The sequence below is a fragment of the Canis aureus genome, chromosome 16 (genome assembly GCF_053574225.1).
Source record: "Canis aureus isolate CA01 chromosome 16, VMU_Caureus_v.1.0, whole genome shotgun sequence".
Classification (NCBI taxonomy): Eukaryota; Metazoa; Chordata; class Mammalia; order Carnivora; family Canidae; genus Canis; species Canis aureus.
In genome coordinates this window covers 42,365,506-42,387,626 of record NC_135626.1, presented here as the reverse complement: position 1 = coordinate 42,387,626, position 22,121 = coordinate 42,365,506, and the positions used below count along the sequence as shown (strand labels likewise).

The 22,121-nt window shown below is 48.2% G+C and overlaps 1 protein-coding gene across 2 annotated transcripts in view; it reads right to left on the bottom strand.

Moving 5' to 3' along the window:
• Positions 1 to 1,199: 1,199 nt before the first annotated feature.
• Positions 1,200 to 22,121, bottom strand: part of LOC144286707 (uncharacterized) — a 29,868-nt gene continuing 8,946 nt past the window's right edge. Inside the window, exons 2-4 of one of the 2 annotated variants that reach the window (XM_077853524.1) lie at positions 6,399 to 6,511; positions 2,340 to 2,477; positions 1,200 to 1,339 (exon numbers count right to left, since the gene is read on the bottom strand). In XM_077853524.1, coding sequence (XP_077709650.1) covers positions 1,276 to 1,339; positions 2,340 to 2,477; positions 6,399 to 6,511 — 315 coding nt within the window. In that variant the 3' untranslated portion in view covers positions 1,200 to 1,275. Of the gene's footprint in view, positions 1,340 to 2,326; positions 2,478 to 6,398; positions 6,512 to 22,121 lie in introns of both variants that reach the window. The other variant, XM_077853525.1, reaches the window with a different exon arrangement.

Genomic DNA, 22,121 nt, shown 5'->3' with positions numbered 1-22,121 from the left:
CGACGTGGGACTAGATCCCGGGTCTCCAGGATCAGGCCCTGAGCTGAAGGCGGCGCTAAAACTCACCCGGGCTGCCCCTCCCCTAGTGATTCTTTTTTTAAAAAATATTTTATTTATTATTTAAGTCACAGAGAGAAAGAGAGGCAGAGACACAGGCAGAGAGAGAAGCAGGCTCCATGCACCAGGAGCCCGACGTGGGACTCGATCCCGGGTCTCCAGGATCGCGCCCTGGGCCAAAGGCAGGCGCCAAACCGCTGCGCCACCCAGGGATCCCTCCCCTAGTGATTCTTATGCACACTCCGGAGCTCTCTGCTCTTCAGAGCACTCAGTTAGCTTTCTGAGAGTCCCTGGTTAATCTTGGCAGCTGCCCAGTCTTGCTCTGTCCCCCCCCCCCCCCCAAACTCATTCAACAAACTTTCAAACTCTAACCCCAGTGTTGCTTTCCAGGGTCGATTTCTGCCACCCTTTCCCCAGTGCGGTGGACAAGATGGACTGGCCTTCAGCATCCATTCCCACCTCCTTCTAGGTACCTTCCTGCACTACAGACGTTGGAAAGCCAAAAAACTCATCTCTTGGCCTCCCTTGCAGCTAGAGGTCCGGATGCAAAGTGCATTCATGCGGGACTTGGAGGTTCGATGGAGATGAGACCACAATCTTGCTGCTCTATTCCTGCTGGCAGGCAAGGTCTTGGGAAGGAGGTGCACTCCGTGTTCAATGTCTGTGGCAGGAGTAGAAGCCAGGCACTGATCCCTGTGGGGCCACAGGGTTGCCTCCGTTAGCTTAGTTCCAGGGGTAGCCTCATCATTCTCCCTACCTGATTGTGGCAGAGGCGGCAGCTCCTCCTGGAGGGTCATTTCTGTGGCTTCATTATAAAGTCTGTTCTTTCAGTCCATCTAACAAATTTTTTTAGGATTTTATTTATTTATTTATGAGAGAGAGCAAGAGAGAGTGTGTGAGAGAGAGAGAGAGAGCATGAGCAGGGGGTGGGGGGAGGGTAGAGAGAGAAGCAGGCTCCCCACTGAGCAAGGAGCCACTTGTGGGGCTCGATCCCAGGACACTGAGATCAAGACCTGAGCCAAAGGTAGCCAGTTAACGACTGAGCCACCCAGGCACCCCTCCCTCTAACAATTTGGCAAGCACCTATTTCCCCATTGTCTTCGTCTGCTTGGGCTGCCATAATCAAATACCATAGACCAAATGGCTTCAACAACAGAAATTTATTGTCTCAGTTGTAGAGATTAAAATTCCAAGATCAGGGTAGAGCATGGTTACGGGCTACTGAGGTCTCTCCCCGCTTGCAGGTGGCTGCCTTCTCACTGTGTGTCCACAGGGCTTTCCTCTGCCGAAGGAGAATTTAACCTTAATTACCTCCTAAAAGCTCTGTTTCTAAATATGTTCACATTGAGGGTTTGGGCCTCAACAGATGAAGGGGGAAGAGAGCACAATTCAGTTTGCAGCATCTTATTAAGAATCCTTCTACAGGGGGGATCCCTGGGTGGCTCAGTGGTTTGGCGCCTGCCTTCAGCCCAGGGCGTGATCCTGGAGTCCTGGGATCGAGTCCCGCGTCGGGCTCCCTGCGTGGAGCCTGCTTCTCCCTCTGCTTCTCATGAATAAATAAATAAAATCTTAAAAAAAAAAAAAAAATCCTTCTACATAAAGCACCTAGAATGGTCTTTGTTTTTTTTTTTTAATATTTTATTTATTTATTCATGATAGTCACAGAGAGAGACAGAGAGGCAGAGACACAGGCAGAGGGAGAAGCAGGCTCCATGCACCGGGAGCCCGATATGGGATTCGATCCCGGGTCTCCAGGATCACGCCCCGGGCCAAAGGCAGGCGCCAAACCGCTGCGCCACCTGGGGATCCCTGGTCTTTGTTTCTTGCACCAAATCCTGACTTCACTTATGAACAGAGCAGAGCACTCGGTCCCTTCGTACTCTATGCCCTTGCCCCCACTGAGCCCTGCCTAAAATGCCCTTCCACCCTTGTAAACCTGTAAGGCCCTTCTCTGTGATGCTCCCCTCCCCTGACACTACCTCCACACTCCTTTCTCTGGGTGTGTGCTTATCTTGTGGCACTTAGCGCTTGGTATGTCCAACCACCCCCAATTCTCAACAAGATAGTCTCTTGAGAGCAGAGGCTGTGTCTTAGTTTTTGCGCATACCCTAATGCTTATATATAGCAGGTGCTCAGTAAACATTTGTCAAGTGAATCAATGCCCTCTCTAAATAGGACAGGGCCTGGAGAACTACTGGGCAGTCTAGAGATCCAAGCATCCTGCCTGGACACCCAGTCCAATGCCCTTCCCCCTGACTCCCTTGCCCACCTTTGGAACCTACACTTTGGAAGGCAAGAAGCTAAGCTTTGAGAAGTCAGCAGCTAGGTTTTTAGGGTCCAGGTTTCCATCCTTCAGTTTTGACAAGCTTATCCAATCTTCTGAAGCCGTGTTTAACTGCAAATGTGTTCTGGTCCCCAATCTGAGGAATGAAGGGAAAAAGAAATTTGATATAATTGTGGGAACTCATGAAGTGGCCCCAGGAGACCGAAGTGCTCAAGTCCTGGCCTTGGTACTCACTAGCTCTTTGACTCTCAGTGAATCATTTTCCCTGAGTATCAGTTTCTCCATCTGCAGAATGGGTATAATAAATCTGTCCCTTTCTCCCCTTGAAATGAGGATTGAACAAGAAAATGGGTTGTGCAGGCACAGTTGCTTTAGGAAAAGAAGTCTGCGCGGTACATGCTGATTTGTAACCTGGAAGCAGAATGTCAACCATAGAGGCCTGAACACAGGCAGGGAAACAGACCTACTCATGAGGCAGTGTGCTGGGGCACAGCACTGGACTCCACAGGCAGGGAGAGGACGTTTGAATCTTGGCTCTCTACTTCATTACTACCTTCCCTGGATGGGTCACTCTAGTTCTCTGCAGTTTTGAAGCTGGTACTGACCCACCCACTCTCCAGGCATCTCTCCTTGGATACCCTCCCCGGCTCCTCCAGAGGGTAAGCACCCCAAAAGGCAAGAAACTCATTAGGAAACAAAGAAAGAGATCAGACTTCAGCTGAGCCCTCTAAATGTCTCATTTTGTTGGGAAGGGCTTAATATCAAAGCAGATTGCGGGGGTGTGGGGGTGGGGGGTGGGGATAAGGGAACCCCAAGGATGGAATTGGGAGAGGCAATCCCACTTTGTGGATGGGGGTCATTGGGAGGAGAAGCAAACACTTCCCTCCTCTCTCCAGGAAGCTTCCCTTCCCTGTAGCTGGTGCCCCAAGGATTCCCCCCCCCCCTTTCCACCCCAGGCCCTTCCCTTAGAGAGAGCCTGCTGAGCCTGGAATGAGAAGAATCTGAACTACAAACAGACCTCCCAGAGGCACCCCCAACTCTCCTCTAACCACTCCAACCCAGCCAAAGCCTGGCTTCCTGGAGTGGGAGGCTGGCTCTGAGAGGCAGGGCTGGGGTTCGAGCTACAGAGAAGGGGCCATGGTGGGGGGACTTTTTCCTGGAGCAGGAGGGGAGAGAGGATTTAGGGCAGGGTAGGGACCAGGCTCTACAGGGACTCTATTTTCCAAACCAAAAATCAGAGTCAACAAGACTGTACTCACAAGGGCCATGGGAATGGAGGGTTGAAGACAAGCCTGTCCCAGAATGATCCAAGCTCTGAGGTCCTGCCCCAGTCACCCCATATAATGCCAGAGGAGAGAAATGACCCAATCTGTCTCCTCCCCCAATGCTTTCTTCCCTTTGCTTGATCTCTCTCAGCTTCTCTGAAGTGGTCCGTGGCAGTGGTGGGCCGGGGAGGGTCTCTCAGGCCTTCCAGGGGCTAGGTACTCCTAGTCCTCAGTCTGGGCTGCATTATGAGGCTGAGGAGGCTGTGAATGAACTTTGAGGAGTTGAGGGCAGAGGCTGGAATCAGAGGAAAGATGTAGGGACCAGCCAAAAGGACCAAAAGCACAGAGTCAGAGGGGCCTCTCCCGCCTGCCACACTTCCCCAGACCCTGGCTTCCAGCCGCCCACCCTTCCCCTAGCATCCCTACCCCCACCTGGACCCAGGCCGGGGCTTTGATGTGAGTCAGCCAGGGCTGTCAGTGCCCATGGATGCCCAGGTGGTGAATTAGATGGGGGAAACCCCAAGGAGGTGATCAGGGAGGAGAGGCTGCTGGAGCTGGAAGCTGCCATAGGCAGATGACCTCTTTGCGGGGGCGCTCCCTCCAGCTTGTATAACACAGCTCCTGCCAAGGGTGGTATAGAAAGGCACAGAGCCCACAGCGGGCTGGGGAAGGCCACTGAAAAGGCAGCTTAAGGGCTTCCTGCTGGGTGAGAGGGATTAGGGGCCTGTGGGGAGGGAGCCAGGCAGTGAGAAAGGCACTGGCCCAAAGCCAGGGCCCCTTGGCCGCAGGCCCTCTGGGATCAGAATCCCCTGGGTGTCTGGCAGGCAGGGGTCAGTACTCTCCACCTGGATGAGGTGCTAGGAGAATAGGGCTCCAGCTAGGGCAACACCCTGGGACGAGGAGACACCATGGGTCCCCAAAATAAAGGGAGGGAGAAAGGGAAGGCAACACTCCTGGATGAACCAGCACACTTCTAGTCAGAAGAGGAAGGAGGGAAAGAACTGACCACCCAGCAGTTTCAGCCCACAGTCTCCCTGCTATTCTCCATCTCAGAGGTTCCCCAGCTGGGAGGGGAGCACCTCTCTGCTTCTCAGGGGCCCCAGGGTGGAACAGAACGAGGGGGACCCACATGGTCCTAAGTTTCCACTGGAGCATGGGTTTAGAGAAAGAGCCCAGGTGGCCACCAAGGCAAGCTGTGTAACCCAGACCCTGGGCAGGGGCCTGGACAGCCAGGACTAGCTGTACTCTGGCCCTGGGCTCTATTGTCTAATCTGAGTTGGGATCTCTAAGACCACACTGTGGGGTGGGAGGAGTGGGGTTTGTTGGGGGATCTGACTTCTATCAACACTTTCTCCACCAGTCCAATGTGGATGGGGGGAGGGGCAAAGACCTGTCCCACTTCGAGTTAGTTACTGTCTGAGAGCTGACACATGCATTCTGGAAATTGTAAAGTGCTCTACAAATGTGAAGTAGCCAGACCTCATTATCCCTGGAGCATGCATGTATTAAAGGTCAGATGTTCCCAGGAAGGGGAGGGACCCACTGAGAACCAGGTACTGCCCTGCGGGGTACTTTGCATGTCTCTATCTTCACAAGAACTTTAAGAGCACAGTACTGTTGCCCCCATTTTATGGATGAGAAAACTGAGGCTCAATAAGGCTACATAATTTCTCATCCAAGTTTATAGAGGCTCATAAAATGGCGCATCCAAATTAGAAGGCAAGGCTGTCGGGTCTTTAAAAGGTTACTTGGCCCCAGGGTTCCTATGTTTAGAGGATTTCTCCAGAGGTCTGATTCCTTCTCCTCCTTGGTTGGGCTCAGGCAAGACATTTCCCACTCCCCGCAGTACAAAACATTCAGAAGGTTGGCAAAGTGGATGAAGAAGTCCCAAACAGGGCGCAACTGAGCAGATAAGGTCGGCGTGGCTCCCGGGCCCATTTTCTGGGAAGGGGCTCCAGCCATGGGTACTTCCAGCTCAGGGCATCCCCGGATCAGAGCTGCCCTGTCTCCCAACTCAGCCGGGCCAGCCCCCTTCTTTGTGCTCAGTTTTTTCCCACAGGCCCGCAAGGGGGGTGCTGGGATCCCAGGCCCACCCCCTCCTGCTGGGCAGCACCCCATCACGCCCCACCATAAAGAGCAGAGCTCGGCAGTGGAGGAGGAGGGGGTGTCCTTACTCCGAGGAGCCATCCTCGCCCTGCTCCCTTTCTGGGGAACAAGAAGCTTGCTAATGGCTTGGGCCCCTTCCCCAGCCCCTGGCCCCAGCCCTGGCTCCCCCAGACAAAAAGCTGCTTTACATGAGAAGAGCAGGCTGGCCTGGCCTTACCCGGGCACTCAAAGAGGCGGTAGCCCCTGACAGCCGAGCGGCTGCCCCTTCCCCCACACCCGGGCCTCGTTTAGTTGCAATTAGCAATTCTTTGCAACCCACGGGGCTGAGGGGGACGAGCCCCTCACCTCCCAAACCCGGCCTCCACGCCTGGGCTCCCTTCCCCTCCAGCCTCCCCTCCCCCACCCCCAGCTCTCGGGCTGGTCCGCAGGCTTCCTGAGCGTCCCCCGCAGGACCCAGCACCCAGAGGGGCCAAACCGGGGGCGGCCTGGGGCGGACGGGGGCTGCACTGGCCGGAGGACACCCTCCCCTGCCCCTTCCCTCCTCCTCTCCGAATCAGGCTTAGCGTTTGGATCAGTAGGAGGGGCGAGAGGGAAGGAAGAGAAGGTTTTTAGGACAGGGAGGCGCTGAGCTGGTGGTGGTGTAGGGCACGGGGTGCTGAGGGGGGGGGGCGTCTCCCCTGGCCGACCTGCCCCTTGCTGCTGCAGTGTGGGCTCCCTCTTCATTCAGGGCGCCGCAGGGTAGGGCTGGGGACCTAGCGCCCGGCTCCGGCTCCAGCAGGCGGCGGGAGGACGGTGCAGCCTGGAAAATGAAAAAGGAGAAAGAATTCCAGGGCCCTTTTTAGGCTGCACACAAATCCACTCCTGGCGTCAGGGCCGGGTGGAGGGTGGGCTCGGGGTAGGAGTTTCCTCCAGGGTCCGCCCTGCCTTCTGTCCTGGTCTCCTGTGGTCTCCCTCTGTTGCCACCAGGGGGCGCCCGAGGCACAGAGGGGGCTCCGGGTTGCGGGGATCTCCAGCAGGGTCTGCACTCAAGGCCTGTCCTTCCCACAGGGTCTTGATTTCCGCTTGGACCCCGACTGAACATCCTCGGAAGAGGAGACCCCCACATTCTATGGAAATTCTGTCCCCGCTCTAAAGGGTATGTGGAGGGTGCGACGAAATGTCCCACTCTGTGGTTCAGCTAGTGATCAAGGGACAAGGCCAGGTAAAGGGACTCAGTCTCCCCTGGGCTCATCTCAGCTCTCAGTGCAGCTTTTTGGGAGGAGTCCAAGATCCCTGGATGGTGTGATGGTCTTCTAGGGGTCTCCAGGACTTATGAGAACAATAGGATGGGGCAGAGGTTAAGCTGCCAATAGTTAGAGGCAGAGGTTTAAGCTGAAATGACCTGGGTTGTTTTTTTTGGATCTCAGCCCATTTTAAGTATTGAGATGACACTCCCCACACAAATGTGAGGAGGGCGTGGTTTAGACTTGGGAAGTAAGAAAGAAAGGTCTGGCCCCTTTTACCACCCTTCAGTGGACTCCCGGAAGTCACATCCTGGGAGCCTGTCTCACGTCACAACAAGCCAGGAAACTGCAGATGGGAGACTCCAGGTGGCTCTAGGGAAGGAATCACAGGATTATTTCCTGTGGAATCTGCCCGTAAACTGCCCCCCTTCCCTTTAGAGATGCCCAACTTCTGTGTGGGGGAAAAAGCATGCCCTATAAATGAAGAAGAGTTTGGAGTTCTCACCCAGAGCTGAGAGGCCCAGAGGGGTAAACAGACCAAAAGATAGGAAAGCTGAGTCCTCTCCCCAGGGGAGGGAGGCAGGGTTGGCTCCCCCAAAATCTGTCCAGAAGTTTCACTATGACACCTGGAGTCCAGATCCTCCGAGGGGTTGGGGGAGGCTAAGCCTCTGGACACCTGGGTTCCTGCCTCCTTCAGCTGCGGAGGTGCTTGGGTCTCTGGACCTGCGGAGCACGTGAGGCCGGCCTGGCCACCCACCTCCCCTGGGAGGAAAGAATTGAATGGGGGTCAAGTGTTGGGAGCTCTGGGCAGGAAGCAGTCGTGAGCCAGAGGCAGGAAATGATCCTCAAAAGTTATCCTCCCACAGCAACCTCCTCTGAGGAGTTTGGTCATCACACTCCCCTCAGGGAGCCGTAGGGAGGACGAGGGCTGACCCTCCCCTCACTGCCCGCCCCCCTTCCGCCTCCCCATCCCTGCTGGAGCCTGAGCTGGCCTGTTCCCCAGTCCCTAGGGCCCTCCCCAGCCTTAGGTTCCTGGAGCTCCATCCTGCCCCCACAGTCAGAGCCCCCACCTCCCACCCCGCAGTCTGAGGTGCACCAGCCTTTGGCTCCCTCTGCTCCTCCCAGGAGTGCTAGATGGCCCGCCTCCCTGGCTGACTCGGGGTTCCCTCTGCTCTTCGGCTTTGGCATCTGCTGTCCTTACTGCTTCTCTCTCCGGGGTGGAATGCCTGCAGACCTCTGGAATTCTGACTCCATTCTGAAAGCTTCCCTGGGCTCCTGTGCCACCTTGATCTCACTCCTTAGAACACACACCACATTTTTCTCTTGTTTTAGAATTATTTGAGATCCTGTCTATCTGTCTTTCCACTGGGCTTAAAGCTCCTAGGACTCTGCCCTACAGAAATAAAAGGTGAGCCGCCTATGCCATTTTAAATGTTCTAGTAGTAACCTACATGTTAAAAAGTAAAAAGAGGGATCTCTGGATGGCTCAGCTGTTTAGTGCCTGCCTTCAGCCCAGGGCGTGGTCCTGGAGTCCTGGGATCCAGTCCTACATCGGGCTCCCTGCATGGAGCCTGCTTCTCCCTCTCCCTGTGTCTCTGCCTCTCTCTCTCTCTCTCTCTCTCTCTCTCTCTCTCTGTGTGTGTGTCTCTGCCTCTGTGTATGTGTGTGTGTGTGTGTGTCTTTCATGAACAAGTAAATAAAATCTTTAAAAAAACGTAAAAAGAAACAGGTGATGTTAATTTTGATGATATATTTTATTTAACTCAATATATCAAAAATATCACTTCTACATGTAATCAATATTTTATATATGTGTGTGTGTATTGTTTTGTTTTTAAGATTTTTTTTGTCTTGTTTTGTTTTTAAGATTTTGTTTTTGAGTAATCTCTATACCCAACTTGGGGCCTGAACTCACATCCCCAAGATCAAGAATTGCATGCTCTTCCAACTGAGCCAGCCAGGTTCCCTGCTAATGCTACTTTTTTTTTTTTCAACCAAAGTCTTTGGAATGCAGTATGTATTTTACACTTACAGCACATCTCTATTTAGATTAGGCATGTGCTCCATAGTCATGTAGTTAGTGGTTACCATATTGGACAGTGAAGTTCTAAAGATTAGGGATGGAGTCCCATGTCTGTACGTAAAGTCCAGATAGCATGCTGTTTAAGAACATGCTGGTTCCGGGACGCCTGGGTGGCTCGGCGGTTGAGTGTCTGCCTTTGGCCCAGGGCGTGATCCCACGGTCCGGGGATTGAGTCCCACATCGGGCTCCCTGCATGGAGTCTGCTTCTTTCTCTGTCTGTTTCTGCCTCTCTCTGTGTATCTCTCATGAATAAATAAATAAAATCTTAAAAAAAAAAAAAGAACATGCTGGTTATTCCAACAGTTGTTGGAACCAGATAGCTTGGGTTTGTTTGAATGCTAGCTTTGTATGACCTTAGGATATGTCCCTTTGCCACTCATATGCCTCAATTGTCTCATCTGTAAAATGGGTCTAAGAAGCATCATAGGGGTATTGTGAAGAGCATGTGAAGTGCTTAGGACAATATCTGGCACATAGTAGCGGGTGCTTGATAAAGGTTGGCTGTCTTCGTCTCTGCGTGATGCTAACCTTGGCCCAAAACAGTGGTTAGCTGAAAGACTGAATGAAAGAAATAGTCCTTTCCCCTGCAGCCGACTGAAGCAGAAGTAAGCTGGGTGGGGTGTGAGTTTTGTCTGGAGAAGTTGGAACAGGACAGGAGAAGAGAAGGCTGTGGGTGGCTGGCAGAAGGCTCCTCAGAGGGCCAGACGGAGGTTTATAGCTGTGCTGCCATGGAATTTGGAAACAGTAACAGAGCAGCAGAAGGCCCTTATGATTCATTGCTGAAATGCAGTTTCTGGGGTTCAAAGAAGGGAAGTCTAGAGCTCTGGAGCCTTCAAAGAACAGGATGAGGTTTGGAAAACCCGCCAGCGGTGGGTGATAGGGAGTTTGCTGAGTGCTTGGAGAAAGGGACTAGTTAGGACAAATGGTCTGATTGGAGTCAGGCCCACCCCGCTGCGGGTACCCTTCCTCTCCAGCGTCCGGCCTCTAGGAGAGGGGAGCGGGAACCGGCTGCGGGCTGCATTTTGAGGCCACAGCGCCCTCTGCTGGATTTAGGGACCTGGGGCCGCAGCAAGAGTGAAGGATCCTGGAAGTTAGGGGAAGGGGTGACAAAACTGTGCCGCTTTTTTTTTTTTTTTTTTTTTTTTTTAAGATTTTATTTTTTTATTCATGAGAGACACACACAGAGAGAGGGAGAAGCAGGCTCCATGCAGGGAGCCCGATGTGGGACTCCCCCCCACCCCTCCCCCGTCTCCAAGATCACGCCCTGGGCTGAAGGCGGCACTAAACCACTGAGCCACCAGGGCTGCCCTGTGCCGCCAATTCTGTAGTAGATGCAGTCCTTCCTGACCCCCAGACGCCCCCAAGAGATCATACAATGGGAATCCCTTGACAAGGACGTAGGAAGTGTGTTCAAAATAAGCAGCCTCTGAATCTCTGAAGTGTGGGTTCCTACCCGTTCTTTATTTGCTCAGTTTGTATAAATGTACACTATATTAATTTCTAGGGCTAGGAGTTAGAGACAAATATAATAATGGTGATAGTAGGGACGCCTGGGTGTCTCTCCGGTTTAGTGCCTGCCTTCTGCCCAGGGCGTGATCCTGGGGTCCCAGGATCGAGTCCCACGTCAGGCTCCCTGCATGGAGTCTGCTTCTCCCTCTGCCTGTGCCTCTACTTCTCTCTCTCTCTCATAAATAAATAAATAAAATCTTTTTAAAAAAAGGGTGATAGTAATAATAATAAAATCATCACAATGACAAAATCATAGTGATATTGTTATTACTATTGCGGCTAATACTTATCTAGCCCTACTATGTGCCAGATGCTGTTCTTTGACACAGCTGACAGATGGCAGAGCCAGACTGAACTGGGCACTATGATACTGGGGTGTGTGTGCACTGAACCATCATGTTATCTACTGCTTCTCTGAAATAATCAAGGCTCTTCTCCCACTTATGTGAGGTATGGTGAGTCTGAGTGCTTCAGGAATCTGGACATTCCTAGTTCTGTTTCTGATTCTTTGACCATGCTAAATAATCCCAGAAAAATTAGAGCTAACATTTATTGATTTGTTGTGCACTAAATGTATGCCAGGCACTGTACTAAGCATACTGTTGGATCATCTCTCCGAAGCTCCACAATGGCCCCATGAGATGACCACTAATATTTACCCCTTTTACAGATGGGGAAGTGATCAGTTTTCTGTTGCTGTATAACAAATTGGGGACACCTGGGTGGCTCAGCAGTTGAGCGTCTGCCTTTGGCTTACGTCATGACCCTGGGGTCCTGGGATTGAGTCCCAGTAGCATCGGGCTCCCCACAGGGAGCCTGCTTCCGTCTCTACCTAGGTCTCAGCAACCCCCTTCCCTCTCTGTGTGTGTGTGTGTGTGTGTGTGTCTCTCATGAATATTCATTTACTCTCATGAATAAATAAATAAAATCTTTTTTTAAAAATTGCTGCTGCAAACTTCATGGCTTGAAACGACACATATTTACTATTTCATAGTTTCAATGGGCTAGAGGTCCAGACATGGTTTATTGGTCAAGGTCTCACAAGGCAGCAGTCAAGATATCTTCTGAGTTGTTTTCTTATCTAGAGGTTTAACTGGAGAAGAGACTGTTTCCAAATTCAATCAGATTGTTGGCAAAATCTATTTCCTCCAGGGTACAGGATTGATGGGCTCAGCTTCTTGCTGGCTGTTGGCTGAAGGCAGTTTCTTTCCACATGGGCTTTCCCACTGTATCAGTTAGTGTCTTCTAGAAAAATAGCACCAGTAGGAAGTGTGTGTATATATGTGTGTGTAAAGATCTTTATTCCAAGAATTTGGCTTACATAATTGTGGGGGCTAGCAAGTCTGAAATCCATAGGGCAGACTGGCAAACTGGAAACTCCCAGAGAGGAGCTGATGCTGTAGTCTTGAGGTAGAATTTCTTCTTTATTCTTTGGGGAAACTTCAGTTTCATTTTTAAGGATTTCCAACCGATTGGATGAGGCCCACCCACATTACCGAGAATAATCTTTACTTATAAAGTCAACTGCTTGTAGATATTAACCACATCTACAATTTATCTCCATAGCAACACGTAGATGCGCATGTGATCTAGTAACTGTATTATATAGCCTTGCTGAGCTGACACATCACACTCACCATCACACCTAACATGACCATTTGCTTCACCAAGCCAGCAAAGAGCATCTCCGGAGTGGGTTGACTAGCAAAAAGTTGTCTTATATGATTTTTTTTTGTCTTATATGATTTAATTAATCATGGGGGTGACATCTCACATCCCTTTTGACGTATTTTAGAGTTAGACACAAGTTGTGGGTTGTATCCAGAAACAAGGGAGAGGATCACACAAGGGGGTGAGTGTAGGGAGGTGGGGACATCTGAGAAGCTGTCCATCACAGAAGCTAAGTCTTGGAGAGGTTAAGGGAAGGCCCAGGATAAGACAGTGCTGAAGCAGGTGGTCTGTGAGCGGCTCTGCTAGCAGCCAACTGCTCTGCTCTTCGCTGGTCTCATTGCCATGCGCTAACTCGGGCGTTGTGCCCAGGTTCGTGTCCTGGTCCCATACACTTTCCCCAGTTTAACCATCACATACAGGTGGAAGATGACAGATCTAGGCCTCCCGGCTCCAGACTGTCTGGTTCTCCTTTGCCTGTATTTCCACTTGGGAGTGGGCATGTCTCAAACAGTGTGGTGGAAAGACCCTGGTTTGGTCCCAGCCTTGGCTCAGCCCCCTGCTCTGTGAGGACCCTGGCAAGTCCTGAGACCTCCACCTCTCAGTTTCCTGGACTCCTCTCTTCTCACACCCTCACATCCAGATGTCTCCCTTTACTCTTTCATATCTGCCCACCACGCTCCAGCCACCTTGTCTTTCTTTTCTTTTCTCTGCTTCCACTCCCATCTCCTTCCAGTCCATTCTGCTCAGCAGGTGGAAGGATCACGCCATGCCCTCCTGAAAACTTTTCAATGACTTTCCCTGGTTCGTGGCATCAATGCTGAGCTCCTCAGTCTGACCCGCCAGTCCCCGTGGGGTGGGCTCTGGGTCACATACCCAGCCACCCTAACGGGCCACATGGTCCCATGAAAGCAGAGACTCTGCACCACCTAGCACCTAGCACCATGCCTGGTTCTAGGAGGAGCCAACCTGATAAATGACAGAGATGGTGTGTGAAAGAGTGGGGTGAATCAGACAACTCTTGAGGTCCTGTTTGTGATTCTTCTAATCTCTATCTGCTTCATCTGGTAACACTAATCTCAGGCAGCCAGGTCTCACTGTGAATAGATTTGACTGGATCCCCAGATGGGCCAACTGGTCCTTATTGTCATTTCTATGCCTTTGTTTCTATTCCTTTAGTGATTATGCTACAAATTACATTCCATATTTATATACAGGGCATGTTGTTTGGGCCTATACTCTAAGAAATATAATGTGCATCAAAGTCCAAAGTTAATCAATACCTTTATTTACCTTTATCCTGGACCATAGAGCACTTTAACCTCATTTATCATTTATATTGTACATTTTAATTCTCTCTTTTAACCTCCATGGGAATTATTATTATTATTTACATAGTCAATGCTTGTTTAGATTTATGTATGTACAGATCTTTTCACTTCCTTAAAAAAAAAAAGATATTTATTTATTTGAAAGAGAGAGAGAGAGAGAAAGAGAGAGAGAGCATGGGGAGGAGCAGAGGGAGAAGGACAAGCAGACTGAGCCCTGAGCATGGAGCCTGATGCAGAGCTATCCCAGGACCCTGAGATCATGACTTGAGCAGAAGTCAGGCGCTTAACCGATCGGCCACCCAGGCACCCCTCATTCACCATTTTAAGTGTACAATTCAGTGGTCTTTAGTATATTACACAGTTGTACAACCATCACCACTAATTCTGTAATATTTTCATCACCCCAAAAAGAAATCCTCTACTCATTAGGGCCACTCGCCATTTTTTTCTTCCTGTAGCCCCTGTCAACCACAAATCTACCTTCTGTCCATGTCCATGGATTTGCCTATTCTGAACATTTCATATAAATGGAACCACAGAATATGTGGCTCTTTGTGTTTGGCTTCTTTCATAGAATATGTTTTCTTTCTTATTTTTTTAAAAGACTTTATTTATTTATTCATGAGAAAGACACAGAGACAGGCAGAGACACAGGCAGAGGGAGAAGCAGGCCCCATGCAGGGAGCCCGACATGGTACTCGACCCTGGGTCTCCAGGATCACGCCCTGGGCCGGAGGCGGCGCTAAACCGCTGAGCCACCCAGGCTGCCCTGAATATGTTTTCAAGGTTCATCATGTCTGAACATGTATCAATACTTAATTCTTTTTGTGACTGATTCCATTGTATGGACAGAACACAATTTATTATTTTTTAAAAGTTTTTACCTATTTGTTCATGAGAGACAGACAGAGAGAGAGAGAGAGAGGCACAGACACAGGCAGAGGGAGAAGCAGGCTTCATACGGGGAGCCCAATGCGGGGCTCGATCCCAGGACCCCAGGATCACACTGTGGGCTGAAGGCAGATGGTAAACTGCTGATCCACCCAGGGATCCCCGACAGAACATAATTTATGTATTTATCAGCTAATGGACATTTGGGTTGTTTTTACCCTTGGTTATTATGAATAATGCTGTTCCAAGTATTTACATGCAAGCATTCATTCTTTCCTGCCTCTCAGACCTTTCTGTCTCAATTGCATCCCTCAGAATTTGTTTTAGAGCTTCCTTTAGTGAAGCTCTAAGTTTGCTAATGGCAAACTCTTAGTTTTCACTTGTTTGAAAATTTACTCCTGAACTCTAGGTCAGAAGTTATTTTTTTTTTACGTAAACTCTATGCCCAATGTGGGAATCAAGCTCACAATCCCAAGATCAAGAGTTGCATGTTTTACCCAATGAGCCAGACAAGTACCCCAGAATTTTTTTCATTTTTAAAGATCTTATTTATATATTTATTTATTTACTTACTTACTTATTTGAGAGAGAGAGAGAGAGCACAAGTAGGAGGGAGGGGCAGAGAGAGAAGCAGACTCCCTGCTGAGCAGGAACCCCAATTTGGGGCTGGATCCTAGAATCCTGGAATCACAACTGGAGCCGAAGGCAGATGCTTTAACCAACTAAGTCACTCAGGCACCCCCAGAAATTTTCTTTCAGCATGTTCAGGATATCATTCTACTGTATTCTAATTTCCATTACTGCTGGTGATTTAGATTTTCTTTCTAGGGGCACCTGGGTGGCTCAGTTCACAGGCTCCCCGCTCATTGGTGAGTCCGCTTCTTCCCTCTGCCCCTCCTCACCGCTCATGCACGCCCATGCTCTCTCTCTTTTGCTCTCTCTCAAATAAATAAATAAAATCTTTTAAAAAAATACTTTCTTTCTATATCTGTCATTCTAAAGTCTTTTTTTTTTTTATCTGTCATTCTAAAGTCTTATTGTAATATATCTACATATGGATTCTATTTTATTTATCTTGATGGGACTCTCTGGGCGTCCAGAGCTCGTGGATGGATACCTCAACAGTATTGGAAAATTTTTAACCATTATCTTCCAAATCTTGCCCTTGCCACATTCTGTTGTAGTTTCCTTCTAGGACTCTGACTCAACTATGTCAGGCAGTCTCAATGTATCCTTCATGTCTCTCAACTTCTTTTCTTTCTCTGCCTCTCTTTTCTGCATTCTGGGTTACCTCTGTCCTATATTCCAGTGCCTTTCTGGGAATCCCACTTTCCCTTAGGCTTTGCCCTGGAAATGTATAGCTCTCTTGTCACATATTTGTGATATTGTTTTTTTAAAAGATTTTATTTATTTATTCATAGAGACGGGGGGGGGGGGGACAGAGACACAGGCAGGGGGAGAAGCAGGCTCCATGCAGAGAGCCTGACCTGGGACTCGATCCAGGGTCTCCAAGATCACGCCCCGGGCTGCAGGCGGCGCTAAACCGCTGCGCCACCGGGGCTGCCCTATTTGTGATATTGTTAAGGAGATTTAAAAAGTCTTTTGTAAAGCATTTGCAGTTGCTTTCAGTGGGAACCTTGGTCCAAATAACAGCCCATCATTACTAGAAGTAGAAATTCCACCGTCCTCCTCATTCCTTCTGCTGGTATATATTCTCCTTCCCTGCTGATCCCAACTGGAGCGTTCTCCAAGGATGGGCTCCAAATCCATTTCTTCCACCAGCTCTTTTCCTCCCCGGAACCCCTGCAGAGCCTTCTATTCCAGAAGTAGACGTCTCCTGATCACCTTGGGGCTTCTATTGCATTGTTCACTTATCAAATAAATTTATGCATTGATTTATTGGCATTATTGATTTATTGGCTCCCACACTAGATGATCGTCTCCAGAAAGGCAGGAATAGCCCGGACCAGAGGCTCCAAATCCTGGCAAATCAGCAGGTGTGGCAAGGACGGGAGAAATTCAGGTTTAGGAAGTTTGAAGTAGTTTCTGATTCTGACCAGGCATTTGGGGATGCAGTTGAAGACTCCTCCCCGAAACTGCTTCATTAAGCCCTTGTTGGCGCTAAAGGACGTGCTCCGCAGAGCTGGAGGCTGCTTGGGCTTGGACACCCAGGGTCTGAGATCCCCCAGGAGCGGGCGGGGAGGCTCAAGGCTGCACTACCGCATCGCGTCGGGAGGGGGCAGCACACACATATCCATAGCAGCCCTAGGAGCTGTTGGCACATTTCCTGGTCGCCCGGGACCTAACTGGCACTAGGGAGTGAGAGTGCGACGCCCCAAGTTAGGCGCGATCCAAAGGCCGAAACTGGACGCAGCAAACAACCTCCCCTCCCCCCCCGTCCCTTCTCCCCTTGGGTCCCCTGCTAAAGGCGATACCTACCAAACTCCGGTTTCGAGTCCAGCGTTTCTTGCCTGATTAGTCTTTGCACTTGCTGTACCACCTTTTGAGATGCTCTGGCTTTCAGTCGCTCTCCTAACCAACAGTCCTCGGCTCAAAAAAAATATTGGGGGCGGGGGACGCCTGGGTGGCTCTGTGGTTGAGCATCTACCTTCGGCTCAGCTGTCCCTCATCTGGCTCCCTGCATGGAGCCTGCTTCTCCCTCTGCCTGTGTGTCTATGCCTCTCTCTGTGTGTCTCTCATGAATAAATAAATAAAATCTTTTAAAAAATTAAAAATAAAGATTTTATTTATTTATTTAGACTCCTAGGTGGAGTTTTTTAAATAAAATCTTTTTTTTTTAAGATTTTATTTATTTATTCATGAGAGACACAGAGAGAGAGAGGCAGAGACATAGGCAGAGGGAGAAGCAGGCTCCATGCAAGGAGCCTGACATGAGACTTGATCCTGGGACTCCAGGATCACGCTCTGGGCTGAAAGTGGTGCTAAACCGCTGAGCTACCCGGGCTGCCCAAAATAAAATCTTATTTATTTATTTATTTATTTATTTATTTATTTATTTATTTATTTATGATAGTCACAGAGAGAGAGAGAGAGAGAGAGAGAGAGAGAGAGAGGGGCAGAGACACAGGCAGAGGGAGAAGCAGGCTCCATGCACCGGGAGCCCGATGTGGGATTCGATCCCGGGTCTCCAGGATCGCGCCCTGGGCCAAAGGCAGGCGCCAAACCGCTGCGCCACCCAGGGATCCCTGCCCAAAAAAAAATCTTAAAAAAAATTTTTTTGAACTGGTTACAATGTTCTTAAACTTTATATATGATAATGAGTGCCCGGAAAAGTATGAGAAAGAACAGTGAAGAAGTACTTGCCTTACCAAGTGTGAGAACAAACCATGAAGACCATAATTAAAGTGACAACGCATTGATATGGGTATTGACAAATCGATCAGAACGGAATAGAGAATCCAAATATAAGTCCCAAATATATGAAATTCTTTTTTTTTTTTTTTAAGATTTTATTTATTCATGAGAGACACAGAGACACACAGGCAGAGGAAGAAGCAGGCTCCATGCAGGGAGCCCGACATGGGACTCGATCCCAGGTCTCCAAGACCAGGCCCTGGGCTGAAGGCGGTGCTAAACTGCTGAGCCACCAGGCTGCCCCTGAAATTCTAATATATAACATAATGAGTGGTTTAATTGATTGGGAAAAATATATAATTGATTTTGCAATCGTAGGCTTTCCAAATGAAAGCAAATAAAAGTTTTATCTTAAATGCAACAATAAACTTTAGATGGATTAAAATTTTATTTTATTTTTAAAGATTTTATTTATTTGTTCATGAGAGACACACAGAGAGAGGCCGAAACATAGGCAGAGGGAAAAGCATTCTCCCTGTGTGGAGGCGGATGTAAGACTTGATCCCAGGACCTTGGGATCATGACCTGAGCCAAAGGCAGACACTCAACCACTGAGCCATCCAGGTGCCCCGGATTAAAATTTTAAATGTAAACAATAAATTCAGGTCATAGCTAGTAGATAAGTTCTGGAGCTCTCATGCACAAAATAGTTACTGTGTTATATAAACTACCAAGTTGCTAAAAGATTAAATCTTAACTGTTCTCAACTCAAAAAGAAATGATAAATATGTGCTATGTTAGGGTGTTAGCTAACATTACTGTACTAATCATATTAATTATATATATCAAGCCAACACATTGGACACCTTAAATTTATAGTTATATGTCTATTATATCTAAAAAAAAAAACCCATAAAATCTTGTATGAAAATCTAGGAGCCTGCATATATGATGTAAGAGTAAGAAAATATTAACCAAGATTGAAAATCAGAAGCTGTAACAGAAAAACAAATATTTGACTGTGTAAAAGTTAAAATGATCATTGTGTAATTATATGTATGTCAAATTATCATGCTGCATACCTTAAAATTATACAATGTGATATATCAATTACATCACAGTAAAGCGGGAAACAAAATTAAAATGTTTACTGGATGGGAAAATAGAACATAAACACAGGTAAATGGTAGATTTAGGAAAAAAATTCTTAATACAAATGGCAAATCATGGGTTAACAGCTCTACTATGCAAAAAGATTTTACAAATCCACAAGAAAAAGACAACATGGTAGAAAAATGGCAAGGTCATGAATAGGCAATTCTCGGAAAAACAGTAATTTTTAAAAGACTCAGATTCATAGTACAGAGGGAAATGAAACAACAAGTAACAATAAGTTGTCACTTTATAATCACCAGACTAGCCAAAATTAAAAGGAGCAAAGACCCCACTTCCTGGCAGGATTATGGAGAAAGGTGCACTCTCTTGTATCATTGGATATTATTGAGCAAAGGAGGTGATGCATCCTCTCTGGAGAGTAACCCGGCAACATCTATTACAAAAAAAACCCCTTCTTTAACTGAGCAATCCCACTCTTGGGAATTTATCCCGCGGAAATACAATCACCGACACATAGCAACAAGCATACAAGGATGCTCAGTGTAGCATTAGTTGCAAAGACACTGGAAACAGAGTGAATGCCAAACAGTGAATGGTTGAACAAATGGTGACAATGGCATATTATGCAGTCTTTTAAAAAAAATCAGAGCTGTAGCGATTGTCTTTAAAACTACCAACCAGGGATCCCTGGGTGGCGCAGCGGTTTGGCGCCTGCCTTTGGCCCAGGGCGCGATCCTGGAGACCCGGGATCGAATCCCACATCAGGCTCCTGGTGCATGGAGCCTGCTTCTCCCTCTGCCTATGTCTCTGCCTCTCTTTCTCTCTCTCTCTGTGACTATCATAAATAAAAAAAAAATTAAAAAAAATAAAATAAAATAAAACTACCAACCAAATATTCCATATACCTTTATATGTGTGTGTATACAATTATATGAGCATTAAAAAAATGGATGAATACAAACTTGGTTGTAGATGGTTGGGGGGAAAGGAGAGGGAAAGCCAAGTTTTATTTTTTATTTTTTTTATTTTTTTTAATTTTTTTTAATTTTTATTTATTTATGATAGTCACAGAGAGAGAGAGGCAGAGACATAGGCAGAGGGAGAGGGAGAAGCAGGCTCCATGCACCGGGAGCCCGACATGGGACTTGATCCCGGGTCTCCAGGATCGCGCCCTGGGCCAAAGGCAGGCGCCAAACCGCTGCGCCACCCAGGGATCCCCCAAGTTTTAAAAAAAGACAAATAAGGGGATCCCTGGGTGGCGCAGCGGTTTGGCGCCTGCCTTTGGCCCAGGGTGCGATCCTGGAGTCCCGGGATCGAGTCCCGGGATCGAGTCCTGCATCGGGCTCCTGGCATGGAGCCTGCTTCTCCGTCCTCCTGTGTCTCTGCCTCTCTCTCTCTCTCTCTATGTCTATCATAAATAAATAAATCTTAAAAAAAAAAGACAAATAAGATTCTTTAAAAAGGGGGAAGATTTGGAAGATATTACACTGAAGTATCTAGGTAAAATTTTTATGCTGATATGTGGAAAAAATAAACAAAAATAAAGAGAGAAGAAAAAATAGGAAAAAAATCTATTTCAGATCCTCAACATCTTCTATTACATCTTCCCCTGTCAAGGAGAGGGGAATAAACTCTTTGGAGTTGCACCTCTGAACCCACATTGTGCTTTTTCTCCCCCAGATTTATTTATTTGAGAGAAAGAGCAAGCATTCATCCATATGCAGGAGCAGGAAAGAGGGGCAGAGTCTTAAGCATACTCCATGGTGAATGCGGAGCCCCAGGCAAGGCTCGATGCAGGGCTCAATCCCACAACTCTGAGATCACAGCCCTGAGATCATGATCCAAGTGGAAACCAAGAGTCAGGTGTCCAACAGACTGCACCACCCAGGCACCCCGCACACTGTGCTTCTTATAGGCTCCTTCCTATCCCTACACCTGACCGGTGGACATTAATAATTCTACCTAATGTCTGTCTACCCCCTCAGGACTGAGGGGAAGGTCCTGGAGGTCACTGGGCGGTCCTGGAGGTCACAGGTCATTCTTCCTAAATGTCCTAGCACAGGTAATCCCTAGGTTAAATATTCAGTAAGTCTCACTAAGTGATTGTTTAATCACTCAGCCTAAAAAATCTGCAGAGGGAAGGAGGATGCCTTGGCCCCTTGCCTTGTAGAAATTCTTAGAACAGTTGGCTTCAAATTTTCATGAACATCAGAATCATGTTTGGGGGGGGTATTATTTTGATTTGGCAGAACTGGAGTGGAGTACCATAGTTTGCATTTTTAATAAACACTCCCGTGTTAGTCTGATCCCGTTTTAAGACTCTCCTCTAAAGTCAAGATCCACATAGAGAATTGATTTTTCTTCATCTCCACTTAAATTCTGAGTATCTCAGACTAGCATGTCTAGAGTGCAACTCTTGGGGCGCCTGGCTGGCTCAGTCAGCAGAGTGTGTGACTCTTGATACCAGGGCTGTGGCTTCGAGCCCCATGTTGGGTGTAGAGATTACTTACTTAAAAATAAAATCTTTAGGATGCCTGGGTGGTTTAGTCCATTAAGCATCTGTCTTCTGCTCAGGTCATGATCCCAGGGTCCTATGAATGAGTCCTGCATTGGGCTCCTTGCTCAGCGAGAAGCCTGCTTCTCTCTCTGCCTGCAGCTCCCCCTTCTTGTGCACTCACTCTCTCTCTCTGACAAATAAATAAAAACAAAATATTTTTTTAAGAATAATAAAATCTGGGCAGCCCCAGTGGCGCAGCGGTTTGGCGCCACCTGCAGCCTGGGGTGTGATCCTGGGGACCTGGGATTGAGTCCCATGTCAGGCTCCCTGCATGGAGCCTGCTTCTCCCTCTGCCTGTGTCTCTGCCTCTCAGTCTCCCTCTATCTTTGAATAAAATATATAAATTTTTTTAAAAAATAAAAATAATAATAAAATATTTTTTGTTTTTGTTGTTGTTTTAAAGATTTTATTTATTTATTCATGAGAGACACACAGAGAGAGGCAGAGACACAGGCAGAGGGAGAAGCAGGCTCCATGCAGGGAACCTGATGCGGAACTCGATCCCAGGTCCCCAGGATCACACCCTGAGCCAAAGGCAGACACTCAACCGCTGAGCCAGCCAGGCATCCCAATAAAATCTTTAAATAAACAAAAGAGCAACACTTGATACCCTCCCAAATTTGTCCACCAATCACACAACCTTCCCAGTTTCAGCAAATGATTCCACATTCCACCTACTTACTCAAACCAGGAACCCAGAAGTCATTTTTTGTAAA